This window comes from Trichechus manatus, unplaced genomic scaffold (genome assembly GCF_000243295.1).
Source record: "Trichechus manatus latirostris isolate Lorelei unplaced genomic scaffold, TriManLat1.0 scaffold00063, whole genome shotgun sequence".
NCBI classification, from domain to species: domain Eukaryota; kingdom Metazoa; phylum Chordata; class Mammalia; order Sirenia; family Trichechidae; genus Trichechus; species Trichechus manatus.
In genome coordinates this window covers 9372763-9399296 of record NW_004443999.1, presented here as the reverse complement: position 1 = coordinate 9399296, position 26534 = coordinate 9372763, and the positions used below count along the sequence as shown (strand labels likewise).

At 38.9% G+C, this 26534-nt stretch overlaps 1 protein-coding gene across 3 annotated transcripts in view; it reads left to right on the top strand.

Annotated features, from left to right (window-relative positions):
- Positions 1-1222: 1222 nt before the first annotated feature.
- The window catches only part of LMAN1 (lectin, mannose binding 1), a 28111-nt gene continuing 2799 nt past the window's right edge, over positions 1223-26534 (top strand). Inside the window, exons 1-13 of one of the 3 annotated variants that reach the window (XM_023734005.1) lie at positions 1223-1451; positions 5557-5711; positions 5791-5898; positions 6795-6856; positions 8003-8102; positions 12607-12730; positions 14266-14324; positions 14753-14885; positions 17096-17289; positions 17419-17489; positions 23823-23976; positions 25066-25187; positions 25494-25556. In XM_023734005.1, coding sequence (XP_023589773.1) covers positions 1238-1451; positions 5557-5711; positions 5791-5898; positions 6795-6856; positions 8003-8102; positions 12607-12730; positions 14266-14324; positions 14753-14885; positions 17096-17289; positions 17419-17489; positions 23823-23976; positions 25066-25187; positions 25494-25530 — 1533 coding nt within the window. In that variant the 5' untranslated portion in view covers positions 1223-1237 and the 3' untranslated portion in view covers positions 25531-25556. Of the gene's footprint in view, positions 1452-5556; positions 5712-5790; positions 5899-6794; positions 6857-8002; positions 8103-12606; positions 12731-14265; positions 14325-14752; positions 14886-17095; positions 17290-17418; positions 17490-23822; positions 23977-25065; positions 25188-25493; positions 25697-26534 lie in introns of those variants that run through there. The other 2 variants (XM_004379271.3, XM_023734006.1) reach the window with 2 other exon arrangements.

The window sequence follows — 26534 nt, the reverse complement described above, 5'->3', positions numbered from 1 at the left end:
TTTCTCTGTTTGGCTTAGTTTTTCGTATCTTTGCTGTGGAGGGATGGCATGGTGCTTCTGCCTAGTGCACCATTTTGCCGGAAGTCGCCCATAAATCCATATTTAACTTGAAAGTTTGATTTGAGCACTAAAAAAGAGATTTAACAGTACAGGCAGGAAGCTGGGAGATCAATGCAAAATAAGTTAATGTGGGCATGCAGTCTCTAGGGCTAGTGCTTGCTCATAAACCAAATGACAGAGCTAATGAAATAAAGAATTATGTCTAAAACCAATTTAAGTCATGTTGCTTAATCTTCTCAGATGTTTTTAAAATTCGTCTCAAGAGACATTTATGAAAAACAAAACTCTGGATGACTATAAATATTTGATAATATTTTTTCTAAGTAGGGGAAAGAAGATTCTTCTTCAAAAAAAAAATCAGTATATAGTATTCATTAAGTCAAAGACCAATCCTATCAATGCCTGGGGTCTACTGATCACTCAGTTCAGAGCACACAAGCCCTTTCACCAAGACTAAACAAAAACCCAGGTCCATTTCAATGCAGTATTGCCATGGGTTCAAAACTTGGAAAGCTTTTGGCATTGAATTTTGGCAGAAGGCGGCTGATGAATCCTTAGAAATCTCTGATTCAACACCAACAAAACGTTTCTAGGGCTTGACAGTCACGAGGATCGCCTGCTCCCAGTTTGAAACTCCCTAATGCGGGCTAGTGGAGCTTAGGGGGCTGGGACCACTACTATTAATGACTATGCTATATTTCTGGAAAGACTTAAACATTAACAGTTCACCTAATGAAAACCAGCCACTGAGCAATCTTCGTCACATCAAAAGGGATGCCTTTCTTCTAACACTGGAAAGGTTCGTTATAGCCAGAGAGGACTGATGTGTGGGTCCTCAGGTCTTAGGTTTCGCGAATTCCTCCTCTTAAGTATTTCAAGAGGCAGGAGAAGGCTTCCTGCAGGTAGACATCGGTCGGCTCCAGCCGCATTCAGCATCAAGTGGAGACAGAATGTTGGCTCTCCTTTCCCGCCCCGAGAGAGGATGGGAGGCCACGCCCCCTACTGGATGGCCCCGCCCCCAGATGCTCCAGGTCTAGCGGCAGGGGGATAGCGGAGACCGGGGGCGGGGCTCACCCCTTGCTCTCGGGGCTCCGCCAATCAGCGAGCGCCCTGTTGGCCGTCCGCTGCCTCCCGCGCCCCACCCCCTCTCGCCGGCCTCCGCGTCCCACAATCCAAGATGGCGGGTTCCAGACGAAGTGGTCCGCAGGCCAGAGATAGGTTGCTTTTCTGCGCCCTGCTGCTGTCGATGAGTCGCTTCGTCCGGGGCGACGGCGTGGGAGGCGACCCTGCGGCCGCGCTGCCACATCGCCGTTTCGAGTACAAATACAGCTTCAAGGGGCCGCACCTGGTGCAGAGCGACGGGACCGTGCCCTTCTGGGCCCACGCGGGGAGTAAGCTGGGACGGGGGCGGGGGCCCGGGTCCCCTCCTTCCTCCCGCCGCCTCGTCTATGCCCTGTCTCCGCCGACACTTTGTTGTGCAGAGGGCCCATTCTAGCCGCTAAGCTCCACATGCGCCGGGGAGGGGTCTTTTCTCAGCAGCCCTTCCACCAGGTCCCCTCCTGTCTGTAAGGTTTCCTCTGCCAGTCCCGAGGGTTTTCTCTCCCATCTGCCTCCCCCTTCCTTCTGGCTTCCCTTCTGTGATCTCGTCGGCCCTTTCCGTTTGATCTAGAGATGTCCTGTTACTTCCTTCACTTCCAGCACTCACACCGGCTCTGGGCATCATGTTTCACCCTAACGCCACGTCTGTAGGAGGCTCGTCCGCCTACCTCAGCCATCTCAACCAGCGCCTACTTGAGCAGCCCGCTTGCCTCCCCTCCCGCTCCCCCTGGGCCCTCGCTGCTGGCTTTTTCTCCGGTGTTAGCAACGGTTCATACTCTTGTTTGTGCCTGGCGCGCCCCCCCGCCCGTCCCCCGCGACAGCTCCAGAGTTAGCATATGTTCGCTGTTGAGTGATTTTTAAGTCTTTTTATGTCAGAAGGACATTCTTCTTAAACTGTTGGAACTACAGCTTAAATTTGCTTCTCAGTGACTTGATGTGGGCTATGATCTTTTCTCTTGTATTAACTTACATATAACTCTATAGTCACACCTGTCCCTTTATTTAGGAGAGGGAGTGTATTTTTTGGTATTTGTTGTTTCTAAATCCTAAGACTAAGAATAGCATTATACCCTTTCTCTTTTCCTTTTTTTTTTTTCTTTCCGGAAACAGTGAAATAACCTGCGCTCCATATTTTGTTCGCTCTTTATGTTTGCCACCTGCGCTCCATGTTTTGTTCACTGTGTGTTCGGCACTTTTACAGATACGGGAGATTTGCTGGAGCATTGACTTATGAGAAGGAAAACACATCTGCGGTTTTTAGTGCTGATGTGTCACTGCTGACTAAGGGTTCAGCCACAAGCTCTTGGCATGCCATAAGTTTTGTTTAGTGACCATCAGATACACCCTTGGGAACAAGTGGCAAATGTCTTTATGTTGTTATTAGTTGCCATCGAGCTTATTTCGACTCATGGTGACCCCACGTGCCTTTATGGGGGGAAGAATTTATATGGGGGACAATTTTCCATGTTTGTTGTACACAGATTGTCCTATAAATGAAACAAAATGTTCTATTTGTAGAAAGTGATTACTGAATAGGAACCGTACTTTTGGGAAGAGCTATTTCACTGAAATTAATGTGTAATTAAAAGGTATACATTTTAATTGAACTTAATAACCAAATCATTAAGTATTTGAAAAAGAGTGCAATTATTCTTTTACTCAGCAGACATTTATTATGTGCCTGCTTTCTGCAAGAGTATATTGGGGGCATTTGTTATCAAGGTAACACTGTTCTTGATACACAAAGATGGTGCAAATGATACCAAACACAAGTTGTTGGTTTTATTTTTGAAGTGAGGATGAATTTTTCAGTAACAGTGACGAATTTGTTCACACCTTTTCGCTTCTGCACCTCTCCATTGCCTGCCTGCTCTTTTCTCTCCTTTTTTCTCTTTCTCTCTCACATACATACACCACATCAGCCAAGTAAGACTTAATCAACTACTCAAATTGTTACCTTGATTTTCTTTACAGAGCCTATAACCAAGCTAGTCTGCTGCAGAATTGTCAGGACAGTGTACCTCAGTGAATTAGAATTTCACAGCTAGACTGGATTTGAAATGAAGGGATTAGTATTTTAGCCATGGGGGCCAGTGGTGGTTTAGCGGTGGACTTCTTCCATGTGGGAGACCTGGGTTCAGTTCCTGGCAGTACATCTCAAGTGTAGCCACCATCCGTGTGTCAGTGGATGCTTATTGCTATGATGTTGAATAGGTTTTAGTGGAGTTTGCAGACTAAGACAGACTAGGAAGAAAGTCGTGGCAATCTACTTCCGAAAATCAGCCGGTGAAAACCCTATGGATCATAATGCTCTGATCCCATTTTGCATGGGGTCGTTATGAGTCAATTAACACACCTAACAACAACAATTTTAGCCATGATTTCTCTATCTTCTGACCCCGTGGACATCTACCTTCTTTTAATGTCCCTGTAATTTTTTCAGTCTCACTGTTCTCTTAACTCCGTTGATCATTTTTTCCCTTTTCGTTTTGACCCGAGATGCATTACTAAAAACGATTGAAAAATAGAGAAATTTAACATCTAGTTTCTACTTTTGTCCCAAATTAAGACCAAATCTGTGATGTTTCTCTTTCTTAACTCTAATGTCCTTTGGTACTGTCAGTACAAATCCTTGGGTCCATAAGGGCAAAAAATGATAACAGCCTGTAACCTTTCATAGCTCTCAAAGTTCTTTCACTTTTATTATCTGATTTGATCCTTAGTAGGCAAGGCAGGTGTTACCTGTTTTGTAGATGAAAAACCAATGTTCAGAAAAATTAATGTTCTTGGAAAAGGTTTATTGTTGTTGTGTACCATCAAGTCAATTCCAACTCATAGCAACCCTATATGACAGAGAAGAACTGCCCCATAAGGTTTTCTTGGCTGTCATCTTTACAGAAGGATTTATAGTACATGTCAGTACACTAGAAGTCGAATCCAGGTCTTTTGATTCTGTGTCCAATGCTCTGTCCATGATGCCCTGTCCCCCTCGCCCACCTCTGAGTGAAGATGATGGTAACAAACAACGGCCGATCTTACTAAAGGATCTCAACTTTTCTTTTTTGTCAGTTCTCCTACCTGTAAAGTGATAATACAGTTGTTTATTTCCCAGCATTGACGTTGTTATTGTCGTTAGGTGCCGTCTAGTCGTTTCCGACTCATAGGGACCCTACATACAAGAGAACGAAACACTGCCCGGTCTTGCGCCATCCTCACAATCTTTGTTATGCTTAAGCCCATTGTTGCAGCCACTGTGTCAGTCCATCTCGTTGAGGGTCTTCCTCTTTTTCACTGACTCTCTACTTTACCAAGCATGATGTCCTTCTCCAAGGACTGATCCCTCCTGACAACATGTCTGAAGTATGTGAGACATAGTCTTGCCGTCCCTTCTAAGGAGCTTTCTGGTTGTACTTCTTGATGTTAAAGCTGGTTAATATCTGAGAGAGTGTGCTAGAATTGTTCAAATTTTAGGACTGATAGGTACTTTAATGATCATGTAGTCCAATAATAGGAAGAATAACCCAAAAAAAACATTGCTGTCAAGTCAATTCCGACTCATAGCTATAGCTAACATTTATCAAAACATTTGTATGCACTTAAATACCTGTGAGCTTGTTGGGAGGTTTAGAGAAATGGATTAGCTTGCCTAAGATCACACAGCTAGCAAGTGGTGGAGCTGGGACTGGAGCCCAGACTAGAGATGCAAACCACCATTTAGGGGATCACTATTATCTTTGATAATTTGCTGAAACAGAAGAAATGTTTATTGAATTGAAATGCAGTTGACCCTCTCCTAGAAGAACGTACGTAGGCACAAAACTTTGCCTATAATGTTTGGGATACTTATGGAAGTGATTGAGCTTAGCTCCTTCATTTTACAGGTGAACATATGGTGAACCCAAGAGAGTAAGAGAGTTACTTGCTCAAAGTTACACAGCTGAACTAAGACTAGGAACAAGTCTCTTGATTCCTAGTGGTATGTTCTTTTCACAGTTCGAGCTTTTTAACATTTGAAACTGGTAAAATGCATTGTGGTTTTTTAAAAAATAATATGCACATTATTTTTCAGGTACTTAAAAATAATATTATGAAAATCAGATTATTGGTTTGCCTTTTAAGCCATAATTTTCTCCCCCTCACCCCTTGACTTTTTTGTGTATGGTTACAGCTTTAATCCTTTTGCAGAGATATTTCATTGGTCACAGGGTAAGGGGGGATGTTAGAGAGACCTAAGTTTAAAAGTTGAAACTGTCAACATGAAATTTTTTCCTAACAAAATTATTGAAAGGTTATTGGGTTAAAATTGATCTCTACAGGTATATGTAGCAGCTTGTTGATGATTTGTTGAGTTTTACCTAATTGTAACTTAAAGCTTTTCTTTGCTGATTTTTATTCTAGATGCTATTCCAAGTTCAGATCAAATTCGAATAGCACCATCTTTAAAAAGCCAAAGAGGATCAGTGTGGACAAAGACAAGAGCTGCCTTTGAGAACTGGGAAGTGGAGGTGACTTTCCGAGTGACTGGAAGAGGTCGAATTGGAGCAGATGGCCTGGTATGATAATTTTTTTCACTTAGAAAGTGTGTGTAAATGCATAAACCACTAGCTTCTGATTGTTCTTGTATACTTACAGGCAATTTGGTATGCAGAAAATCAAGGCTTGGAGGGTCCTGTGTTTGGATCAGCTGACATGTGGAATGGTGTTGGAGTATTTTTTGATTCCTTTGACAATGATGGAAAGGTATACTTAATTGATAGAACTGTTGTCTGCTTTAATAAATTAGGCTGTGAGAAATATAGCTTACTTAGCAGTTTAGTAGTAGAGAATTCCCCAAACTATATTTTAAATATGATGATTAGTCTTTATATAACTGGGAATTTGTAAATTTAAAGATGAGTACACAGCTTATTATACACCAACTTGAGATCATAATGGAGCCCTAACCCCGAGAACTTTGCAATGACCCCCTTCACTGCCCTGTATGTGCCTAGTAATTTTGATGGTTACATATGAGCCCTGTTGATGTAGGCAGTGAAACCACCTGTGTTTAGAAGACTAACAGTTTGCTTTCATGAGAAAATTACTGTTAGCTCACATATTAATATCTTTTTTGATCAGGCCAATTTCTCTGATGATCTCTCCCAAAACAGTTAAGAACAAAATGTACTTACATATTGGAAACATACAATTACTTGTGTTTTAGCAGCCCTAAGACTGGTGCTCTTTGCTTCAGCTGGTTGTTGCTCCCTACTACTTCCCAGAGGTCATTATTAGCAATTTAAAGGAGAACTTTAAATTAGTAACTCCTTGAAAGCCAAGGCCACATTAGCCCTCCTGTTATGAAGTTCCCATAAATCCCGTACTTGTCCAGGTTCACAGTATGTCCTCAAATAATGTGTTGTTGATTATTCAAGAATGAGTCAGTTTTGATTGAGGTATTAACTACTCTGTTTTCAAATGACTGTTTTTGTTGTGTTTTTTTTTTAAGTGAGTAGAAATCTCTTCCACTGGTAGTAATTATTTTAAAATTTTAAGTCCTAGAATTTTAGAGATGTAAGAAACCTTATAGCACATCCGGAATGATCTGGAATTCTTGATCTAAGGACTTTAAAACAAAACATTCTCTTTATTTTTAGAAAAATAATCCTGCTATAGTAATTATAGGCAACAATGGACAAATCCATTATGACCATCAAAAGTAAGTGTGTGTTTTTTACATTATTCCTGATTTCATCTTCTCTTTGGAAACCTTATGAAATAATATCGTTACAAATCTGAACACTTCCCAAATGAAACAAGATTCTTCTTTTCTTCAGACGTATTTGGTAATCTGGTGGAAAAGTCTTACTTTAATTTCGTTCTGTTTTAAAGTTCTTTCTGTGGACCACCTCAGATTTCAAACCTAAACATGTATTGTTTTACTTAAACTAAAAATATATAATAATTATTTATTTTGATTGTTGTAAAAATATATCTGACACAGCATTTGCCAATTCAGCATTTTTTAGGTGTACAGTTTTATTAAACTAGATCTTTCAAAAACAAAGTTCAAAGCTTTGACCTAACTGATAGTAAGCAATTATTATGACACTTTATTCAATGTTGTTATGTGCTGTCGAGTCAGTTCTGACTCATAGTGACCCCACGTACGACAGAATGAAGTGCTGCCTGGTCCTGCACCATCCTCACAATCAGCCTTATTTATACTAGTGCTTTATTTAAAGATTATCAGTGGGTTAAGAAACTTCTTAGGTGTTTAATATATTTATAATGTGTGTGAGTTAGGTATCTGTGTTTTTTATTTTTCCATTATGGAGGGAGGAATTACCTTTTAACTAATAAGCGAACTATAAAAACTATATTTACCCATGCTCCTGCTTACTCTTTCCTACCCTAATGGTTTTCAGCCCTACTCGTTTATCACAACTACCTGCGTAGCTTAAAATAGAGGCGCCTAGGCCCTCTCCTTTTGATTCTGCTTCAGTTGATTTGGAGGTAGATCTCAGAATCTGCATTGTTAAAAGCTCCATGAGTGGTTCTGATTCTGCCCTAGGGTAGAGAATTACTGCCCTAGTCTCATGTAGAAGAACATAACTTTCCCTGTGCTGCCACAGTTACATGCATGGTTACATTGGGCTTCCCATTTTATCCAGAGTTGTAGCAGGAGTCACAGGAAAAAATGTGAGTCAACTTTGTGTCTTGTGAATAATTAGCTTGAAATGTCCTAAGACTTTGTCATAACTTGATATTATATTAATATTCCTGGACATTAATCATTTTAAATAATGAATTTTTAAATACTGAAAATCTGAAGTTCTTTGTTGTCCTTTCCCTTATACTATAGTGATGGTGCTAATCAAGCTTTAGCAAGTTGCCAGAGGGACTTTCGGAATAAACCCTATCCTGTCCGGGTGAAGATTATATATTACCAGAAAACATTGACAGTAAGTAACATATACTTAGAGATAATCAGTAAACAGTATTCTAGTATTTTTTATTTTGAATTCTTGATAGACATTAAATGTATTTAAATTTGGATATCGTTCGTGTACTCATCTGTGTTAGTACAAGAGAACAAGTGGCCTCAAAGCGTGGTGTAAGTGGCCATCTATGGCTAAACCTTGCCAGTAAATTTGCGTTTAGTCACGAAATGTTTAAGCACTCAACTACGTGCCAGGCATTCTGTACCTATCCAAGCCTTCAAGGATACATATATAAGATGAAAGCCATTCTCAAAGAACTTGTAGTCTAATGAGGGGAGACCCATGTAATAACGTTACTGTGCCATGTGAGAAATGCTGTAACACAGATACCACTAAGGGATCATGGGGTTAGAATCCTGTAACTGCCAGGTGGGCATGGGGAGGGTCAAGAACAGCTTCTCAGAGTTGAGCTGTGCCTTGATGGGGAGTAAGAATTTCCTAGATATGGGGGTGTGTTCCAGGCAGAGAAAGCAGGCATAGGGACTTGAGAAAAGTTGAAATATTTGGAAAAGGCAAGTAGTTTGGTATGGCTGGAGGATAGAGGAGCTCTGTGGGAAGCGAGGTTGAAAGGTTGGCAGTTACAGGTTTTGAATGGCTGCATGTAATTTATCTTGTTAGGAACTGTTTAAAGACTCTTAAGCAGGAAAATGAAATTATTTGATTTGCTTTAGGAGGATGACATAGGCAGCAGTGTTCTTATAATGGTATTTATGAAAGGAGCAAAGGGGTAAGATAATTTAGATTCCTTAAATCTTAACGAGCCATGCCCTGTGTTTGTTACGTTACATGCAGTTTCTCATTTAAACCTTCCTGCAGCTCTGTGAGGTAGGCATCTCCATGTTATACACGGAGAAGTTGAATATAGGAGATTTTAAGTAACTTGGACTGTGTCATACTAATAAGTAACAGAACTGTGATTTGAATCAAGCTCTGTCTTAACTCCAAGACCTCAGCTGTGGTCTGAACTAAGGTAGTGGCAGAGTGAAGGTAGAGGAGAGATGATTAGGAGTAGAGGCCACAGGACTTAGTACCAATTTGGGGGTGGGGGGAAAGGAGTGAAGATAATCATGGAGTCAAGGATAGTTCCTGACTTTCTGGCTAACTGGACAACTAATTGGTACCAATAATAACCGAAAGGGGGACTAGCAAAGAAACAGCATGTTTGTGTGTGTGTGTGTTTGGGGAAGAGTGGGAAAATAGAGAGTTGGTTTAGTTGTAGACAAGTTGAGTTTAAGGTAATATTTAGGTGAATTTATCCAATTGACTGTTACAGTTACTAAGATCACTAATGTAGTGTTAACTTGGCTTTTTAAAGACACCATCAATACCCGGTGAAACAATACTTAGAAGTAAAAAATTTTTGTCTGAATTTTTCTTTTCTTTCAATCACTAGCTAGCCTTACACTCACACATATAAAACTCTTGAAAAAGCATTTCTTTGGAAAACTTGGTGTTGGCTCACTCCTAAATTCCCAGCTCATTTAGAGATCTCAGAATAGAAGAAGTGTCCAGTCTGTTATGATTGACTTGGATTTGAGATTCACTGTCATTATTAGACATCTGTATGGTTTCATTACGGTCATCAGTAAGTCACGATTAACCTCACATGGCAGAACCCAGATGCCAGCCTTGGTGAGTACAGATACACACTTGAGTTTACAGGTTGCACTGAAGCTGCCAACATGATGCAACACAGTGAGCCCTACAGCACTTCCCAGAACAGTAGCCCTGCAAAATGTACTCCCCAAAAAGAATTCCATACTCAGACAAGACTGGGCACTGCTGCGCATATAGGTGCGTTAGAGATTCTGGGAAGTCCTGCAGTAGAGAAACCTTTATTTAGCCCCACGTTTTTCAGACTGACTTGACCATGAAATTCTTTTTTCACCTAATGAATGTCCTAGTAGAGCTAGTATGCAGAAGAGCACGTGTTAGAGACTCTTGGCTGCACACATGAATATGACTTAGTGGTTCTCACCTTTGTACGTTTGCTCGGTCTGTCGTCTCTTCCTATAACACTCTCTCCCCTTTTCTCTCTACCTGGCAGAATCACAGTCATCTTTCAACACCTTGTTTTAGATCGCTTTTGCATTGGCTTTCCTGAACATCAGCTCATCAGTGGTTAAGAGCTTGGCTGCTGACCAGAGGTTGGCAGTTCGAATCCACCAAACAATCCTTGGAAACCCTGTGGGGGCAATTCTACTCTGTCCTGTAGGGTCGCTGTGAGTCAGAATTAACTTGATGGCAGTGGGTTTGGTGTATTTTTTGCTCCTAAACTCTTAGAGTTTTTTTTCCTACTGCTTGTTTGGCCTTTAAAGTATGTTGTCTCGAACTGCTAGTCAACTATGTGTTTGTGTATCTTTTCTCATTAGTATGATTGTAAACTTCTCAGTGTAAGCATTGCATCCTGTATGCCTCATAAAAAAAAAAAAAACCCACTGCCGTCGAGTGGATCTGACTCACAGTGACCCTATAGGACAGTGGAACTGCCCCATAGGTTTCCAAGGCTGTAATCTTTATAGAAGCAGACTGCCGCATCTTTCTCTCGTGGAGCAGCTGGTGGGTTCGAACCACCGACCTTTCAGTTGGCAGCTGAGTGCTTAACCACTGTGCCACCAGAGCTCCTTCTGTGTCCCTCATAGTCCCTAATATTGTGCACATGTTAGGTACTCAGGAAATGTTTATTGAATGAGCACTTACACCCTCAGCTTGCCCCGGTTTCCACATTGGAGGGAAAAACAAAGTAAGGGGAGGTAGGAAGCAAGAAGTGCTATTGGTAGAGGAAAAATGGTCAAAACAAGAGACTTTAAATACTACAAGTGTAGTATTTAACATTGGGTTGAAACTTAAGGTGAGTAAGGAATGTTATCTGTGATCTTAAGAAGAAGAGTTGGTCAGTGGGCACGTTGTACCTAGGTTTTACAATTATAGTCCTTACATTCCTCCTAACTCATGTCGTTGCTGTTGTTACTTGCAGTCAGGTTGATTCTGACCCATGGCGACACCACATGTGCAAAGTAGAATTCCTCCATAGGATTTTCAAGGCTGAGACCTTTCAGAAGCAGATCACCAGGCTTGTCTTTCAACCACCAACCTTTTGGCTAGTAGTCAAGCACTTAAACGTTTGTGTCACCCAGGGACTCTTCCTCTAACTCATAGTACAGTGAATAAATACATTATACCCTCCCCCCGCCTTTTTTTTTTTTTTTAACAATTAGAACTAGACAGTAAAGACTCCTGATGGATTTTCAGTTTGTTGGGATTTACTGTTGGAATTAGAGTGTGATTAACTTTTTTTTTTTAATTACACTTAAAGGCAAATATCTTACGATTGTAGATTCTTATCTGAAAGACTATAGAGGGAGGACCAATTATAAACTGACTTGGGAACGTTACCGATCACTGATCAGAAGAAACAGAATATTAGTTTCCTAAATGAGAGGTGATTTTAAAAATTTGGTAGGAGTTCACATGTTTCCATCCTGCCTTATATAGAGAGTAACTCTTCCTGTTGACAGGTATTTTATTCTGTTGTCAAAAACTTGGACAAAGTACTGTGACTTCTTACCTGTGTAACTTAATCATCGCTGATAAAACTTTGAGGCTGGAAGTAACCATAGAAGTGCCCTTAGTTTAGTACCTACTCCTTTTGCTTCCACTCTTTATCGCAGGGGCTCTTATTTGGGGTGGGGCTAGTGATTGGGGTGTTAGAGTTAAAAGGTACTGAAGATGCTAGACCACTACTTGACTGGTGTAATTAAAAGAGTGTTCATGTATCCGGTAGATATCTGTACTTTCACAGAATTTCATGATTCAATTTAAAATTTTAGGGTCATTACTTTAAATATACATTCCACAGAGTAGTGATTTCTATGTCTTGTTAGTTTTTTCATTTTCTGTCCTTTTTTGGCAGTAGAGATCTGCCACTTTTGCTCTCTTTGTGCTAATTTAATGATAGTCCAAATTACTCCACTAATTTAATGAAAAGGAGCTCACTGTTTGTTGGGGCACTCTGTTTACTTCTCAGCCAGCTCTTTAAGTAGAATTATAAATGTAACCTATGGGTTTTAGCTCGGTCACTGGGGTTTTAGAACAAGTCTGATCCGTCTGAACCATTAGAAGAGAGTAATCATGTCTCCTTAAGTCTTCCCTAGAGACTTATTCTATTTTAGAAAGATTTTCACTGCAAGTTAATAGACTTTTTTTCCTTTTTAAGCTTATGATACATAATGGGGCAAAAAACAGTTTCTAAGGGAAATATCTTATTATACAATGATACCATGTAATGATGTTATGTGTTAGGTGAGAGATTACCCTTAATAATAATGAGAGGTAACAGAGCTTTCTGGCAGTTGATAATTAGATAAAATACAAAGATTGAATAGTATTAATCATAAAATCGACTAATGGCAATTCATTTTACAGTGTCTTTTGTAAAAGCTATCACCATGGTATGTCTTTCTAGGTAATGATCAATAATGGCTTTACACCAGATAAAAATGATTATGAATTTTGTGCCAAAGTGGAAAACATGGTTATCCCTGCACAAGGGCATTTTGGAATATCTGCTGCAACGGGAGGTCTTGCAGGTAATCTTGCTTTTATTATTAAAAGTTTATGAATTGAGTTTCATTGGAAATAGTGTATTTGGGGGATGTGTAGATTTGTTACTTTTAACCTTTCAAGACTAGTTGGAACCTTCCCATAGTCTGGGGTGCCAGTCTTTTGGCCTGTTGGGACCACTAACTCTCTACTTACATTGTTCTGTAGATACACAGTTGGCCGGGACTACTTTTATGTGTGTAAACTAGGCATCAGTTTGGGTGCTCTACAATGGAGGCTGTAAAAGGTTAATTGCCAAGTGTTTAGGATCCTGAGAGTTGTCACATGATATAAAAATGAATTTGGCAGCCTGAGGAAATATTATTTGGGGACTATAAAACTTTATCAATTTTTCCATAGGTGGTGATAAATGAAGTTATCATTTGATGTTAATACTGTCTTGTGTTTATATGAAATGTTGTAGTAGTTTACAATATTTTCAATATGGATTGAATATGGAATATTAAAATATGGATTGTTCCTAACAAAAGCCAAGGAGGGAAGGTAGATTGTATTTTCTTTATTTTTAGAAGAGCTTGCCAAGTCTTAGAAATGATTTTCTGGAGATCACATGGCTAGGAATCGTCAGACTGTTTTCGATTTCTGATTCCTCAGTCTAGTGCTGTGTTACCACGCCCTGCTTATCCTCAAAGTTATTAATACCCACTGTAGTATTGTAATTTTCCCTTTAATCTGCTACATCTCTAGATCTCCATGATAGTGACAGGAAGCATAAAGACTGATGCACAGCAGAAATGAATTGCTTTTATTTGTGGATGTGACTAGCTAGAATTGGCATTTTAGTATTAATGAAGTTTGTTCTCCTGGATCTGTTTTCAGCTTAAGCAGCCTGAGATTAATTTGACTTTTTTATATGACTAGATAAAATCAAATTATTAGTATCTGCTGTTGTGAGGGAAACAATTAGGAACGACATGTAGATAGATTAACTGTATCTAACCCGGGGTGCTCTGAGAGTGAAAGGAGATGCTATATCAGGACTGCAGTGTATCAATCAGGACGTCCCAGTAAACCAGGATGGAGCAGTGTTGTGGTCATTAGTGTAAAGTAAGGCAAAAGTGTAAGTGCCATAAGAAAGGTTCGGAGACGGTTCAGTACAGGAAATGCATGGAGAACAGGCTGTTGTCTCGTTTGGCTTGGGCATAATCCATGAAGGAGATTTGTGGCAAATATGGGAGGGTTTCAGTGTCAGGATTAGAAGTTCGGGCTTAGTTTTGATCGTTCATTTCCTTATAAGACATTTATTAAACATTTATTATATGTTAAACACTGCTAAATGATCTGGTTTAGGGTTTCAGAAAGTAGATTTTAACTTATTTCTAATGGAAATCTTTCAGTTGAGTATTGGCTGTACCAAATTAGAGCTAATTTTTATTTTCTTAATTATTTTTTAAAGCAGTAAATATAAGCTAAATGCATACCTATAAAAATAATCTATTATGTAGGTATTACATTGCATTTTTTTCTAGACTTTCTTTTTTTTTTTTTTTTTAATTTCTAGATGACCATGATGTTCTTTCTTTTCTGACTTTCCAATTGACTGAGCCTGGAAAGGAACCAGTAAGTGTACACCCTTTTTCAAAAAGTTTGTTTTCAGTTTAGTGATATTGCCTTGTGACTGAAACTTGGGAAGGCTAACCTAGGTTTGGATCTTGTTTCTGCCAGTTCCTGCTATAGGATTGTGTGCAAGTCACTTAACGCCTGTAACCCGTTTCATTGGGGTAAAACAAAGGTGTTTGTACTGGCCACCTCTTAATGTTGTAAGGGTTAAATGAAACAATGCACGTATAGCAAACACTCAATACGTGGTATGGCTACTGTTATTTTTTGTTGTTGTTAGTAGTAGTAAGAGTAATTGACTATGATTTAAATAAGAAATATCATTTGATATTAATGTTTTAGCTAGTGGTGGAGTAGTTAAAATAAGAAGAAGGTACTCACTGATTTTCTCATGTTTTTTAATGATTTATTCTTAAACTCCAAAAAAGCCTGTGCCAGATATAGAAATTTCAGAAAAAGAGAAAGAAAAGTATCAGGAGGAATTTGAACACTTTCAGCAAGAATTGGATAAAAAAAAGGAGGAATTCCAGAAAGACCACCCTGACCTTCAGGGGCAGCCTGGTGAGTTGTGGTGATGCTGCTGTCAGGGCTGCAGCTGGGCCATGGAGCTTCGTGTCAGGGGCGACCTGGACATGTGGTCATTCCATCCCTGCTCTCTGAACTAGCATATCAAAAGTAATTTCTGGAAACACTTTATGAACAAATCTTTAGTCTTTAAAGGAGGTTAGAGTTTTTACGAGGAAGAATGTGGCTATTGACGTGTGAAGTAAGAAGTAACATGGTGATGTGGACAGAACAGTGAACCACTAAAATGCAAGCTCCACGAGGACAGGGGTTTTGTTTGTTGTATTCACTGCTGTCTCCCCAAAACCTAAAAAGACAGTGCTGGCCTAGTATTGTAGTTGAGACTCAGTAAATATCTGTTGAATGAACCAGCCCAAGGTTTTTTTATTTTCTCTTTGTGGCACACAATTATTATATATAGTATAATATTTGAAAATTATCAAAACTATTGTAGGTAAAGAGATTCTGTGGCTCTCCTCCTCTTACTATTCAATAGAATTCTAGGCTGTACTTTAAGTATGAAAATTTTAAAATATTAGTCTAAGCCAACGTAATTAAGAACTAAGTCTGCTAATGTAAAAAATAAAGGCCAAATAGAGTAACTTATTATCCACTCTCTTTTATTATCTGGGTTGCTCCCCCTCAGCATAAATAATCAAGGCTGTATTTCATAAAGTCTGTGGCTAGCATTTGGCCAGTCTGTGTAGTGTATGAATCTCTTAACGATCCACAGTACGATTCAGACTTAATGAAGAAAAATGAAGAATGCATTTTATTCTTTTCTTGAATTAGTTTTTAAACATTATCACATATGATTTGTGAGTATATCCTGAAGCTTGTTATAGTAAGTCTGTGATTGAAATTATCTGCTATTTTCAGCATGGGGGCTGTAAAAGGACAATCAGCTGTTCTTTTCCCCAGTTCTTAATTTTTTATTCTGCCTCTGCCTCTGCTTGTTTGCCTTTGGGTCCTGCAGATAGCAGTTGTTCACCTCAGGCACGTACTGATGTTCTTTGACCATTAACTTTGGCTGCAGCCCACTCACAACTCTTTCATACTCTTTAATTTTCTGTAGCCAGCGTAGGTGTGCCAGGTAAAAGAAGAGGACATCACGTTGGGCCCTGTGCCAGGTGTTTTCACATATGCTTTTTCTTTAAATCACATCTACCACTCTGTGAGAGCTAGATGGTGTCCCTACCTTACAGATGAGGAAACCGAGGCTCAAAACGATTAAGTACATTGCTCAGGGTAACAGCTGCTTTGTAGAAAAGCCATCATTATCCATCCATTCATTTTACACCATTTTTTGAGTGTCTGCTGCTGTGTTGTATCTGAGCATCCCGGTGATGAACAGGATAGGTATGGTCCCTAGAATTTACATGGTAAGAGATGGGACACAGAATTGAACAGACCTTTACGGTAGGTTTGGTAGGTGCTGTGATAGGAGATTTACATTGTGTTAGAGGAGCATTTAGAGGGAACACCCAACCCAGATTTAGAGAGAGAGGAAATGATTTTCAGAGGAAATCCTGTTTTAAGCTGAGACCTGAGGAATGATCAAGTTAGTCACAAGAAGTAAGAATGTGTGTGCGTTGGTATGGGGAGAATATGGCAAAGGGAGTCTAGATGTAAAAGAGTGGTGGTGTGTTTGAGGAACTGAAAACTGTTCATTGTGGCTGGATTATCACAAGGGGATAGGATGAGATGAGACGAGAGAAGTAAACATGGCATAATGCAGTGCTTTGTCAACCCTATAAGGGGTTTCAGCTTTATCATAGGAGCAGTGGGAGGGGTCTCAGTGATGAACAGTATGATTCAGACTTAATGAGGATAGACATGAAAGGTACGTTTCATTTTTTTCTTGAATTTGTTTTAAGCATTATCACGTATGGTTTGTGAGTATATCCTGAAGCTTATTATAGTAAGCCTTTGAGTGAACTAATCTGCTGTTTTCAACATGGTTAAGTATGAAAGGAAAATCAGCTGTTCTTCTCAACTCCGTTAATATTTTGCATAAGTAAAATGCACATATTTTAAGAATATAATTTGGCAAATAAGTGTTTAACTATCAGAGATGGCAAAAACAGATAGTAATTAAATCATGATTAAATTAACTATCTGCATGGTTAGTATTTTGGAGATTAGACTGCTATGTTGGTCATGTTCTAATTTCAGTACACATATTTTAATGTGTAATTTATTTTCAGCGGAAGAAATCTTTGAGACTGTTGGGGATCGTGAGCTGAGACAAATCTTCGAAGGACAGAATCGCATTCATCTTGAAATCAAGCAGCTCAATCGACAGTTAGATATGATTCTTGATGAGCAGAGAAGATACGTCTCCTCCTTGACAGAGGAGCTTTCAAAGCGCGGAGCTGGAGTCCCGGGGCAGCCTGGACAGGTGGGCCTTCACAGGAGGCTTGTGTGCCTACCTAGCCCTTGTTGGAGGGAAAGTAGAAAAGAAAGACTGCTGGACTACAGATTGTGGATTATTGAGCTGACTCGTCATTTTTCTTTTTCTTTTTTTCAGATCTCTCAACAAGAGGTAGATACGGTGGTGAATACTCAGCATGAGATTCTGAGACAAGTAAATGAAATGAAGTGAGTATGTAAAAGTAGTATGTGAGTGTTATGACATCTTTATCCTAAATTCATGACTTCTTTAGGTACGCAAGCACTGGAGATTCCTGCCTGAGGGTAAGAATCACATACTAGATTCATTTTATAGGTAGGGGAATATAAAGCACAGTAACTTTTGATATTTAGGAACTGCAAGCATGTCTGAATTTTAAAATTGTGCTCACCTGGAAAAGGAGAAAACTTTAGCCTTTTTAAAAAATAAAAGTTTATCCCAGCTGCTGGACAGAGCCAGATATAAAATATAAAAAGAATTAGAATAATGAATAATGAGGAGTAAGCATTCATAGCACTGTAGGAATGTAATACAAGCAGAGTTGATGCAGGAAATTCTTTTTGAAGGAAAAGAATGATTTTCTCTTTGAAAAAAAAGAATGTTTCTTTTTAAAACCATTTTGAAGTAAATATGCTATATGTAACTACCTGTTTTTCATTCCTATCTTGTGCCTTAATAAAGGCTGGACAAAGAGTTGGAGTAGAAAAGAGATATTCTTGAAACACTGAGTGATAAGTTTCTAAGAAGAATGATTCACTGATGCAGATAATTAATGGCATCAATGCCTGGAGCAGAGAAAAGCCAAAATGGCCCGTTTTCATAAGCTAATACTCTAGGGCACTGCCCCAACCATTATAACCCTTGACACCTAAGAACGTCAAGATGAGTTCTTTAGGATTGGAAAGTTAAACAGGATTAGATTAAACAGAATGTGATAACACCTGACAAACAATCGTGCAAAACATAGCCTCATGCATATTTTGTATACCACATATATTTCCTAGCTCTCTCCACTGAGAGAGCCTAGAAGCAATGATACCCCAGTAGTTGTGAGCACACCTAGCGCACAGATCTTGGTTTCTAAATACCATTCTCCAATAAAAGTAGTTGATTCCAGAGCTGGAGTAGAAAAAAATACAAGATGAGCCTGGAATGTAGTGTGGTACCAAACACTAAAGAAATGCTCCAAAAAAAAAAAAAAGATGGAAACTTGTTGAAAGAACACAGAAGCCAACCAGGATGAGCTCCCAATGACCAAAGCTACAATTGTTTAAGCAACAAAATGAATAATCATAGTATTGGATTATAAGCCATAGAATAAATTAAACATCTGTGAGACTATACCAATATAAATAATTGATTAAATAAAAAAAATGAGGGGGAAGGGCTAGCTAGTCTTTACAGTAAAATTCCAATTAATAAATGTAGAAGGAATGATGGAAATAGAAAAATCACCATTTGGCAAATACCACAGTAATTGTTTCAGGCAAGAAACACCAATGGATGCTAAATGAGGGCCTAGAAGCAATGATACCCCAGTAGTAATGGGTATAGTTTTCTACTCTTGTTGCTCTTCCTTCCATCATTCCTTAGAAAGTACTTTTCTCTAGAGTTCTGTGCACCCTGGTTTTCACTTGACTTGTTTCCTAGCCTGTAATGCCCTCTATTAATCCCCACGGAACCCTCCTCCTCCTCAGCTCGCGGTGCCCGGCTAAGTGAAGTGCATCTTTCTTTGTAGAGATCTAGGTGTGCTTCTATCACATTGCTCTCCTGCTAGATGACTAGTCCCTGCAGGGCGGGAATTGTATTTTCCTACCACAGTTTATATCCCTAAATAATGCCTGCCTCCTCATAGCATGCATAAAATAAATCCTAGCAGACTCAACAAGCAAATGAATCAGTGATTGAATAGGAACACATTAAGTGACTCAATCTTTGTATATTAAAAAAAACATTGTATGTTGGCACTTCATGCTTCTGGGAAGCAGTATTCTTAAATGCAGATATGTGAGAGAGTTACATTCTGGTATACTTTATTCTTAGTAAGTATTTTAGGTATTTTAAAATATAATCCTTAATTTGGGTTCTAATGGAAAAACTTGATATGTATAATTTTCTTGAGCTTGAATGCTATTAAAAGAAATGTTAATCAATAAATGACATTTAGAAAGCACTTGAGATATTTTGTTGCCAGTTTTGAAGTCTTCAGTGCTCATGTAACTCATAACTTTTAAAAACTTTTATTATAGTTAACATTCAGCCTGACATAATGTGTATTTCTAAATAATGCTGAGATTTGAGTTCCTCTTTTTTTCACCTTCCGATAAAGCTTTTACTTTTTAAACTAAATTTTATTTTGAGAAAATAAGACAGCTTATTTAGTCATCCAGATTGAACTATAACTATCAAAGGCAAATGTTAAGAAATCAGAAATATGATCCTTCTTCTCGGGGAGTTTATAATACATGAAAGATATGACCAACCCATATATTGCAGATAAAAGTAGAAAGTAGCGTGTGTGTGTGTGTGTGTGTGTGTGTGTGTGTGTTTCTGTGTGGTATATATATGCAGGGAGTAATTGCATTTGACAGGAAAGGATCAGGGAAAAATGTGGAGGAGACAGCATATTTTAGACCACAGATATTGGGGGGGAGGGATCATAACTGGAAAGAACATCACGAAGACACAGAGTCTTAAAAGTGAAGGATAGCCACAGGTAATGGCAGGAGCCAAGACAGATGAAAGGGTATAGATGGGTATAGATAAAAGATGTTAGGTGCCGTGGAGTCTGTTATGACTCACAGTGACCCTTTGTACAACAGAATGAAACACTGCCCAGTTTTGTACCATCCTCACAATCATTGTTATGCTTGAGCCCATTGTTGCAGCCACTGTGTCCATCTCGTTGAGTGTCTTCCTCTTTTTTGATGACCCTGTATTTTACCAAGCATGATGACCATCTCCAGGGACTGATCCCTCCTGATAACATGTCCAAAGTATGTGAGACGTAGTCTCGCCATCCTTGCTTCTAAGGAGCATTCTGGTTGTACTTCTTCCAAGACATTCTTTTGACAGTCCATGGTATATTCAGTATTCTTTGCCAACACCACAATTCAAAGGTGTTAATTCTTCTTCGGTCTTCCGTATTCATCATCCAGCTTTCGCGTGTATATGAGTTGATTGAAAACACCGTGGCTTGAGTCAGGTGCGCCTCAGTCTTCAAGGTGACATCTTTGCTTTTCAACACTTTAAAGAGATCCTTTGCAGCAGATTTGCCCAGTGCAATGTGTCTTTTGATTTCTTGATTGCTGCTTCCATGGGTGTTGATTGTGGATCCAAGTAAAATGAAATCCTTGACAACTTCAATCTTTTGTGCGTTTATCATGATGTTGCTTATTGAAAGATAAAGTTAGAAAAGTAAGCTGCAAACAGATTATGGAGGGGCTTAAATTTTTTTTTAACATTTTATTATAGCCGTTTTCAAACATACACAGAAGTAGAGTGAATAGTATAGTGAACCTACATGTACCTTCAGTAATTATCAACATTTTGCCAAACCAGTCTTATTTTATCTACCTTACCAAAAAAAATCCCCAGGTTTAGGTATTTTATATAAAAATATTAATAACATAAACTGCTTGCTATTTATAGAGCTTTTTAAGTATTCCAAGATAAAGTAATTTTTAAGGTAAATTGAAACTCATATTCATTCATTCCTTTATTGTTTAATAAATGGTGGTGTTATGTGCCGTTGAGTTGATTCCAACTCAGAATGACCAAATGCGGCAGAGTAGAACTACCCCATAGGTTTCCTAAGCTATAATCTTTACAGAAGCAGATCTTCAGGTCTCTCACACAGAGCCGCTGGGTGGATTTGAACCACCACCGTTTCAGTTAGCAACTGAGTGCTTAACCATTGTGCCACCAGGGTTCCTTGCTCTTAATGAATAGCTCTGTTATAGTTCTAACCATTATTAAAGAAAAATATTTGCAGTCTCTTACTATCATGCTTACAGATTCATATCCAAAGGGCAAACTTAGTAGTAGATCTCTTTATCTTACATCTGAACAGTGGAATCACATCTTATGTGGAGGTTATATTCTAATGTCAGTGAATATGGTAAGATGTTGAAGAAGGTCAAATTATGCTTCAAAAAGATAGTGAGTTGGAAACTGTCACACCATCTGTCACTATGCCAAATATCAAGTTATTCCTTTATATTTGGTTGGGTTCCCGTTGAAGCACTTGGTTTGTATATAGGGACCATCTGCTAGAACTGCAAGGAGAAATAGATTTACATTTGTGCCAGGGGACCGCAAGGTCACCCTTCTTGTTAGGAGCCATGGAGTTGCTTCTGACTCATAGCAACCCTATGCACAACAGAATGAAACATTGCCTGGTCCTGCACTGTCCTATGATCGTTGTTATACTTGAGCCCATTGTTGAAGCCACTGTGTCAGTCCATCTGGTTGAGGGTCTTCCTCTTTTTCACTGACCCTCTAATTTACCAAGCATGATGTCCTTCTCCAGGGACTTGTCCCTCCTGATAACATGTCCAAAGTACGTGAGACGAAGTCTCGCCATCCTTGCTTCGAAGGAGCACGCTGGCTGTACTTCTTCCAAGACAGATCTGTTCCTTGTTAGGCCAATGCAATAATACGTCATTTGATTTCTTGACTGCTGCTTCCATGGGTGTTGATTTTGGATCCAAGTAAAATGAAATCATTGACAACTTCAGTCTTTTCTCCATTTATCGTGATGTTGCTTATTGGTCCAGTTGTGAGGATTTTTGTTTTATGTTGAGGTGTAATCCACACTGAAGGCTGTAATCTGTGATCTCCATCAGTAAGTGCTTCAAGTCCTCTTCACTTTCAGCAAGCAAGGTTGTATCATCTACATAACACAGGTTGGTAATGAGTCTTCCTCCAGTCCTGATGCTGCATTCTTACTCTTATAGTCCACCTTCTCTGATTATTTGCTCAGCATACAGATTGAATAAATATGGTGAAAGGATACGACCCTGATGCATGTCTTTCCTGACATTAAACCACACAGTATCCCCTTGTTCTGTTTGAATCGGTCCCTCTTGATTGATGTACAGGTTCCTCATGAGCACAATTAAGTGCTCTGGAATTCCCATTCTTTGCAATGTTATCCATAATTTGTTATGATCCACACAGTCATATGCCTTTGCATAGTCAGTAAATAACGGGTAAACATCTTTCTGGGATTCTCTGCTTTCAGCCAGGATCCATCCTTAGGTTCTGTGAGTCTCAGAAGCACTGTGCTTATGATTATGGTTTATTACAATAAAAGGATACAGATTAAAATTGACAATGGAAAAAGGGCATAAGATGGAGTCCAGGAGAAAGCAGATGCAAGCTTCCAGTTGTCCTCTCCTAGCGCTTAATTTTCTCAGCAACAGTGCGTAACAGCATGTATAAAGTGTTACCAACCAGGGAAGCTCACCTGAGCCTTGGTCCCAGGGGTTTTTATTAGGGGTCAGTCAAGTAGGCATGGAGCACCTGTGTGACTGACCTTAGCTACTCAGTCTCTAGTTCTCCCAGAGGTCAAACTCTTCCAGGACCCCAGGCAGTAAAAAACAGGAGTTCACCATTAATCTCATGGTTAGCCTAAACTGTCTGATGTGGCCCAAGGCCCCAGTATATAAAGATGCTCTTATCAGGCAGGATATTCCAGGGGCCTCCAGGAGCCTGTCAGGAACCAGTACTGAAGACCTTTAGAATATGCAGAGTTTGGACAATCCAAGCCTGCTGAGTTAACCATTTACTATACAACATCAAACACGTCAAAGGTTTTCTTATAAGTTCATTAAGAGTATCATCCATCATTTTATTCAAGAGCCATTTATAAAGGAGCCCTGGTGACACAGTGGTTAAGCACTCAGCTGTTAACTGAAAGGTCAGCGGTTCAAACCCACCAGCAGCTTCATGGGAGGAAAGACCTGGCAATCTGCTTCCATAAAGATTACAGACTAGGAAACCCTATGGGGCAGTTCTACGGTGTCCTATAGGGTCGCTGTGAGTTGGAATTGACTCAGTAGCAACGGGTTATTGGCCTACCCATTTATAACATTAGTTTTAACACAGATTGTTTAATGGAATTCCCTATGTGGTTACTTTTAGATGACCCACAGTAAAAGAGCCCTCCTGGTACAGTGGTTAAGAGCTCGGCTGTTAGCCAAAAGGTCAGCAGCTTGAATCCACCACCTACTCTTTGGAAACCCTGTGGGGCAGTTCTGCTCAGTACTATAGGGTTGCTATGAGTCAGAATCAACTCGATGGCAATGGGTTCTTAGTAAAAGATAAAGGCATAAAGTTAAATTACAGTTTTATAAATTATTTCCTTATTTTGAAGACAACTAAGTTTTTTTTTTTAAGTGATAATTTTTAAGATCCTAGTATATTGATCTTAGAAATATGTTTAACCATTTGAAAGCTGTAACTGAGCAAATCATCTTTATAGTCATTGCATTGTATAAAAACGTTTTCTATCTCAGGAATTCCATGAGTGAAACTGTCAGACTGGTCAGTGGAATACAGCATCCTGGGTCTGCAGGAGGAATTTATGAGACAACACAGCACTTCAATGACATCAAAGAGCACCTTCACATAGTAAAGAGAGACATAGATCACTTAGTGCAGCGAAATACGGTAAATTTTTTCACTTTCTACTTTTTAAATTGTCATAGTCTCCTTTAAGAAAGGAAGAATACATATTCTGCTTTATTCCACTGAAAATATTTAACCTTTGACTTTTGCTAATGCTCATTTTTAATGTTCCAGGTAGAATTGGAACACATCAGGCTTCTGTGTCCTATTGAATAGAATTTTTTTTTAAATAATGTGTTATTCCAATTGGTGGAGCTATCACAATCCCAAATGTTTTATTTTCTAGATTCTCTTCTGTAAGTCTTTTTAAAAAAAGTGGGGTGGGGGGCTCTTGTTATCGGTAATAATATCTTTAAACAGCTTGAGAAAGGTAAATGTCTCTCTTGACAGACCCCTTTGTTAGACAAACCTGTAACTCATTCTGCACAGGCTGCTAGGAAGCACAGATCTAAAACTGGCTGAATAGTAACTTTCTTAGGTAGGATTTTCTTTTCCAGCAGCTTTTCCTTTCTTACTTGGATCATATTTTCTTTTAAGTTTTTTTTAACTTTATTAGATGTTTATTTTAGTGTAAGCATCACATCTGCATTTCGGAGCCTCCTCTGTGTTTTGAAGGTTATAAACATGTATAGTTTTATACAGGAGTCTCTGGGTGGTGCAAATGGTTAAGCACTCGACTACTAACCAAAAGATTGGTGGTTCATGTCCACCCAGAGGTGCCTTGGAAGACAGACCTGGCAGTCTGCTTCTGAAAGTCACAGCCTGGAAAACCTTATGGAGCACAGTTCTACTTTGCAGACATTGGGTCACCATTAGTCGGAATAGACTTGATGGCAACTAACAACAACAACGGTTCTCAATGCGGGGCATTGAGGGACCTGTCAGAGGACGTTTGGCAATGACTGAAGGCAGTGAGTTAGTGGATAGTGAACAGGTGGAGAAGCGTTCCAGTGTAAACTATTCCTTCTAAAAGTTTAGTAGTAAAAGTTAAGGGGATAGAAGATATATATGGAATGAATATGAAAATGAAAACACTTGAGTAAACCTTGAGTTTTATAAAGATTTCACATTTCTTTCTTTTTCCAAAATACAGATTTGACTAAATGTAATAGAAAGTTCTTTGCCTTTTAGCCATCAAATGAAAAACCAAAATGCCCAGAACTACCACCATTTCCATCATGCTTATCTACAGTACACTTCGTTATATTTGTAGTGGTGCAAACAGTGTTATTCATTGGTTATATCATGTATAGGTAAGTCTCTTGATAAAATTTGACCAAATGTTTTTCTGTATCTGTTTAATTTGAAATACTCAACAAAGTTATCTGTGCACATAATAGAACTTTCAATATTTATAAAATTAGTTTTATGCAAAGGAAGTAGTATTTCTAGTCTGTTTCAGTTTGCATGGGCATGCATGTACAGAATTTATGCTTATTTTATAATTCAAAAAGGCATTGTATATTTTAATTTTAAGCAGTCCTATTTCTTTCCAAAGTAATGTATCCAGAGCTTGTTTCAGTATGTCTTTCTTTCTCTCTCCCCCCACCCCCAATTAGGACTCAGCAAGAAGCAGCTGCAAAGAAGTTCTTTTGACCACTATTTTGTTATGTGTATATCATGTATGTATGTACAAAAGGTTGTCTTTTTGAGGGAATTGAAGTATTTAAATTGCTTCATAGTCTAAATTATTAAATTTTGTATAAAATAACTGTTTTTAAACATTGATTTGTGGTGAGAATAAACCTTAAAGACGACTACCTATAAAATTGTGCATGGTACATAAATCTCTGTAAATTTCAGTGAATTTCTGGTCAGTAGAATGTAGCCACTGAACTGATAAGTGAGAGGGTAAATGATAGAACAGGGGGCGCCCCTGGATACAAGTGCTACCCCTAAGCCTCCACTGTTGGAGATTTCTTTATTTAACAGAAGCATACCTTACCTCCCTGCCCCCTGAAATATGAAGTCTAATTAAGAGTCCGCCATCATGTTTATTTGATAACCAAAGTTTTTTTTAGAGGTCAGAAATTCCTAGTCTAAGACCCAGACCTGCAGTTGTTTAATCTCAGTCCAGCTGCCTTTGAAATCAGGGAATATTTTGTCTGATATCTTTAGAATCTGAATAATAGGCTCCAGAATGTTTCTTGAAATATTTTTCCCCCTGACTATTGATGGTATATTTCACTTTTAAAGGAAATTTATGGGGGAAATTAATAGCTGCTCTTTGCCTAAAAAACCGTTTAGATGGAAACATACTTCTGATAATGGATTTTTGGGGTGTTTTGCCTGGCAATACATTCATCTCATGACTGCTCATATTCTTAATATCTTCATTTAACAGTGTCAATTCAGTATTATGAAAATGATTTTTTTCATTTACATTTATAATTTAAGGAACTTATTTCTTCCATTTGATACAACATGTAAGTTCAGCTTACATTGCATGAGCTGAGGATATTTAAAATCCACAAAACCCACCACTGCATTTTGCTTTACATTACTCCATGCAGCCTGGTGTTGGTAACTGTTCACATACCCTTTTAAATCAAGGAGACTGTAATAGAGCACTTTCAAGATTTTTAAAGGCAGTTTTTGAG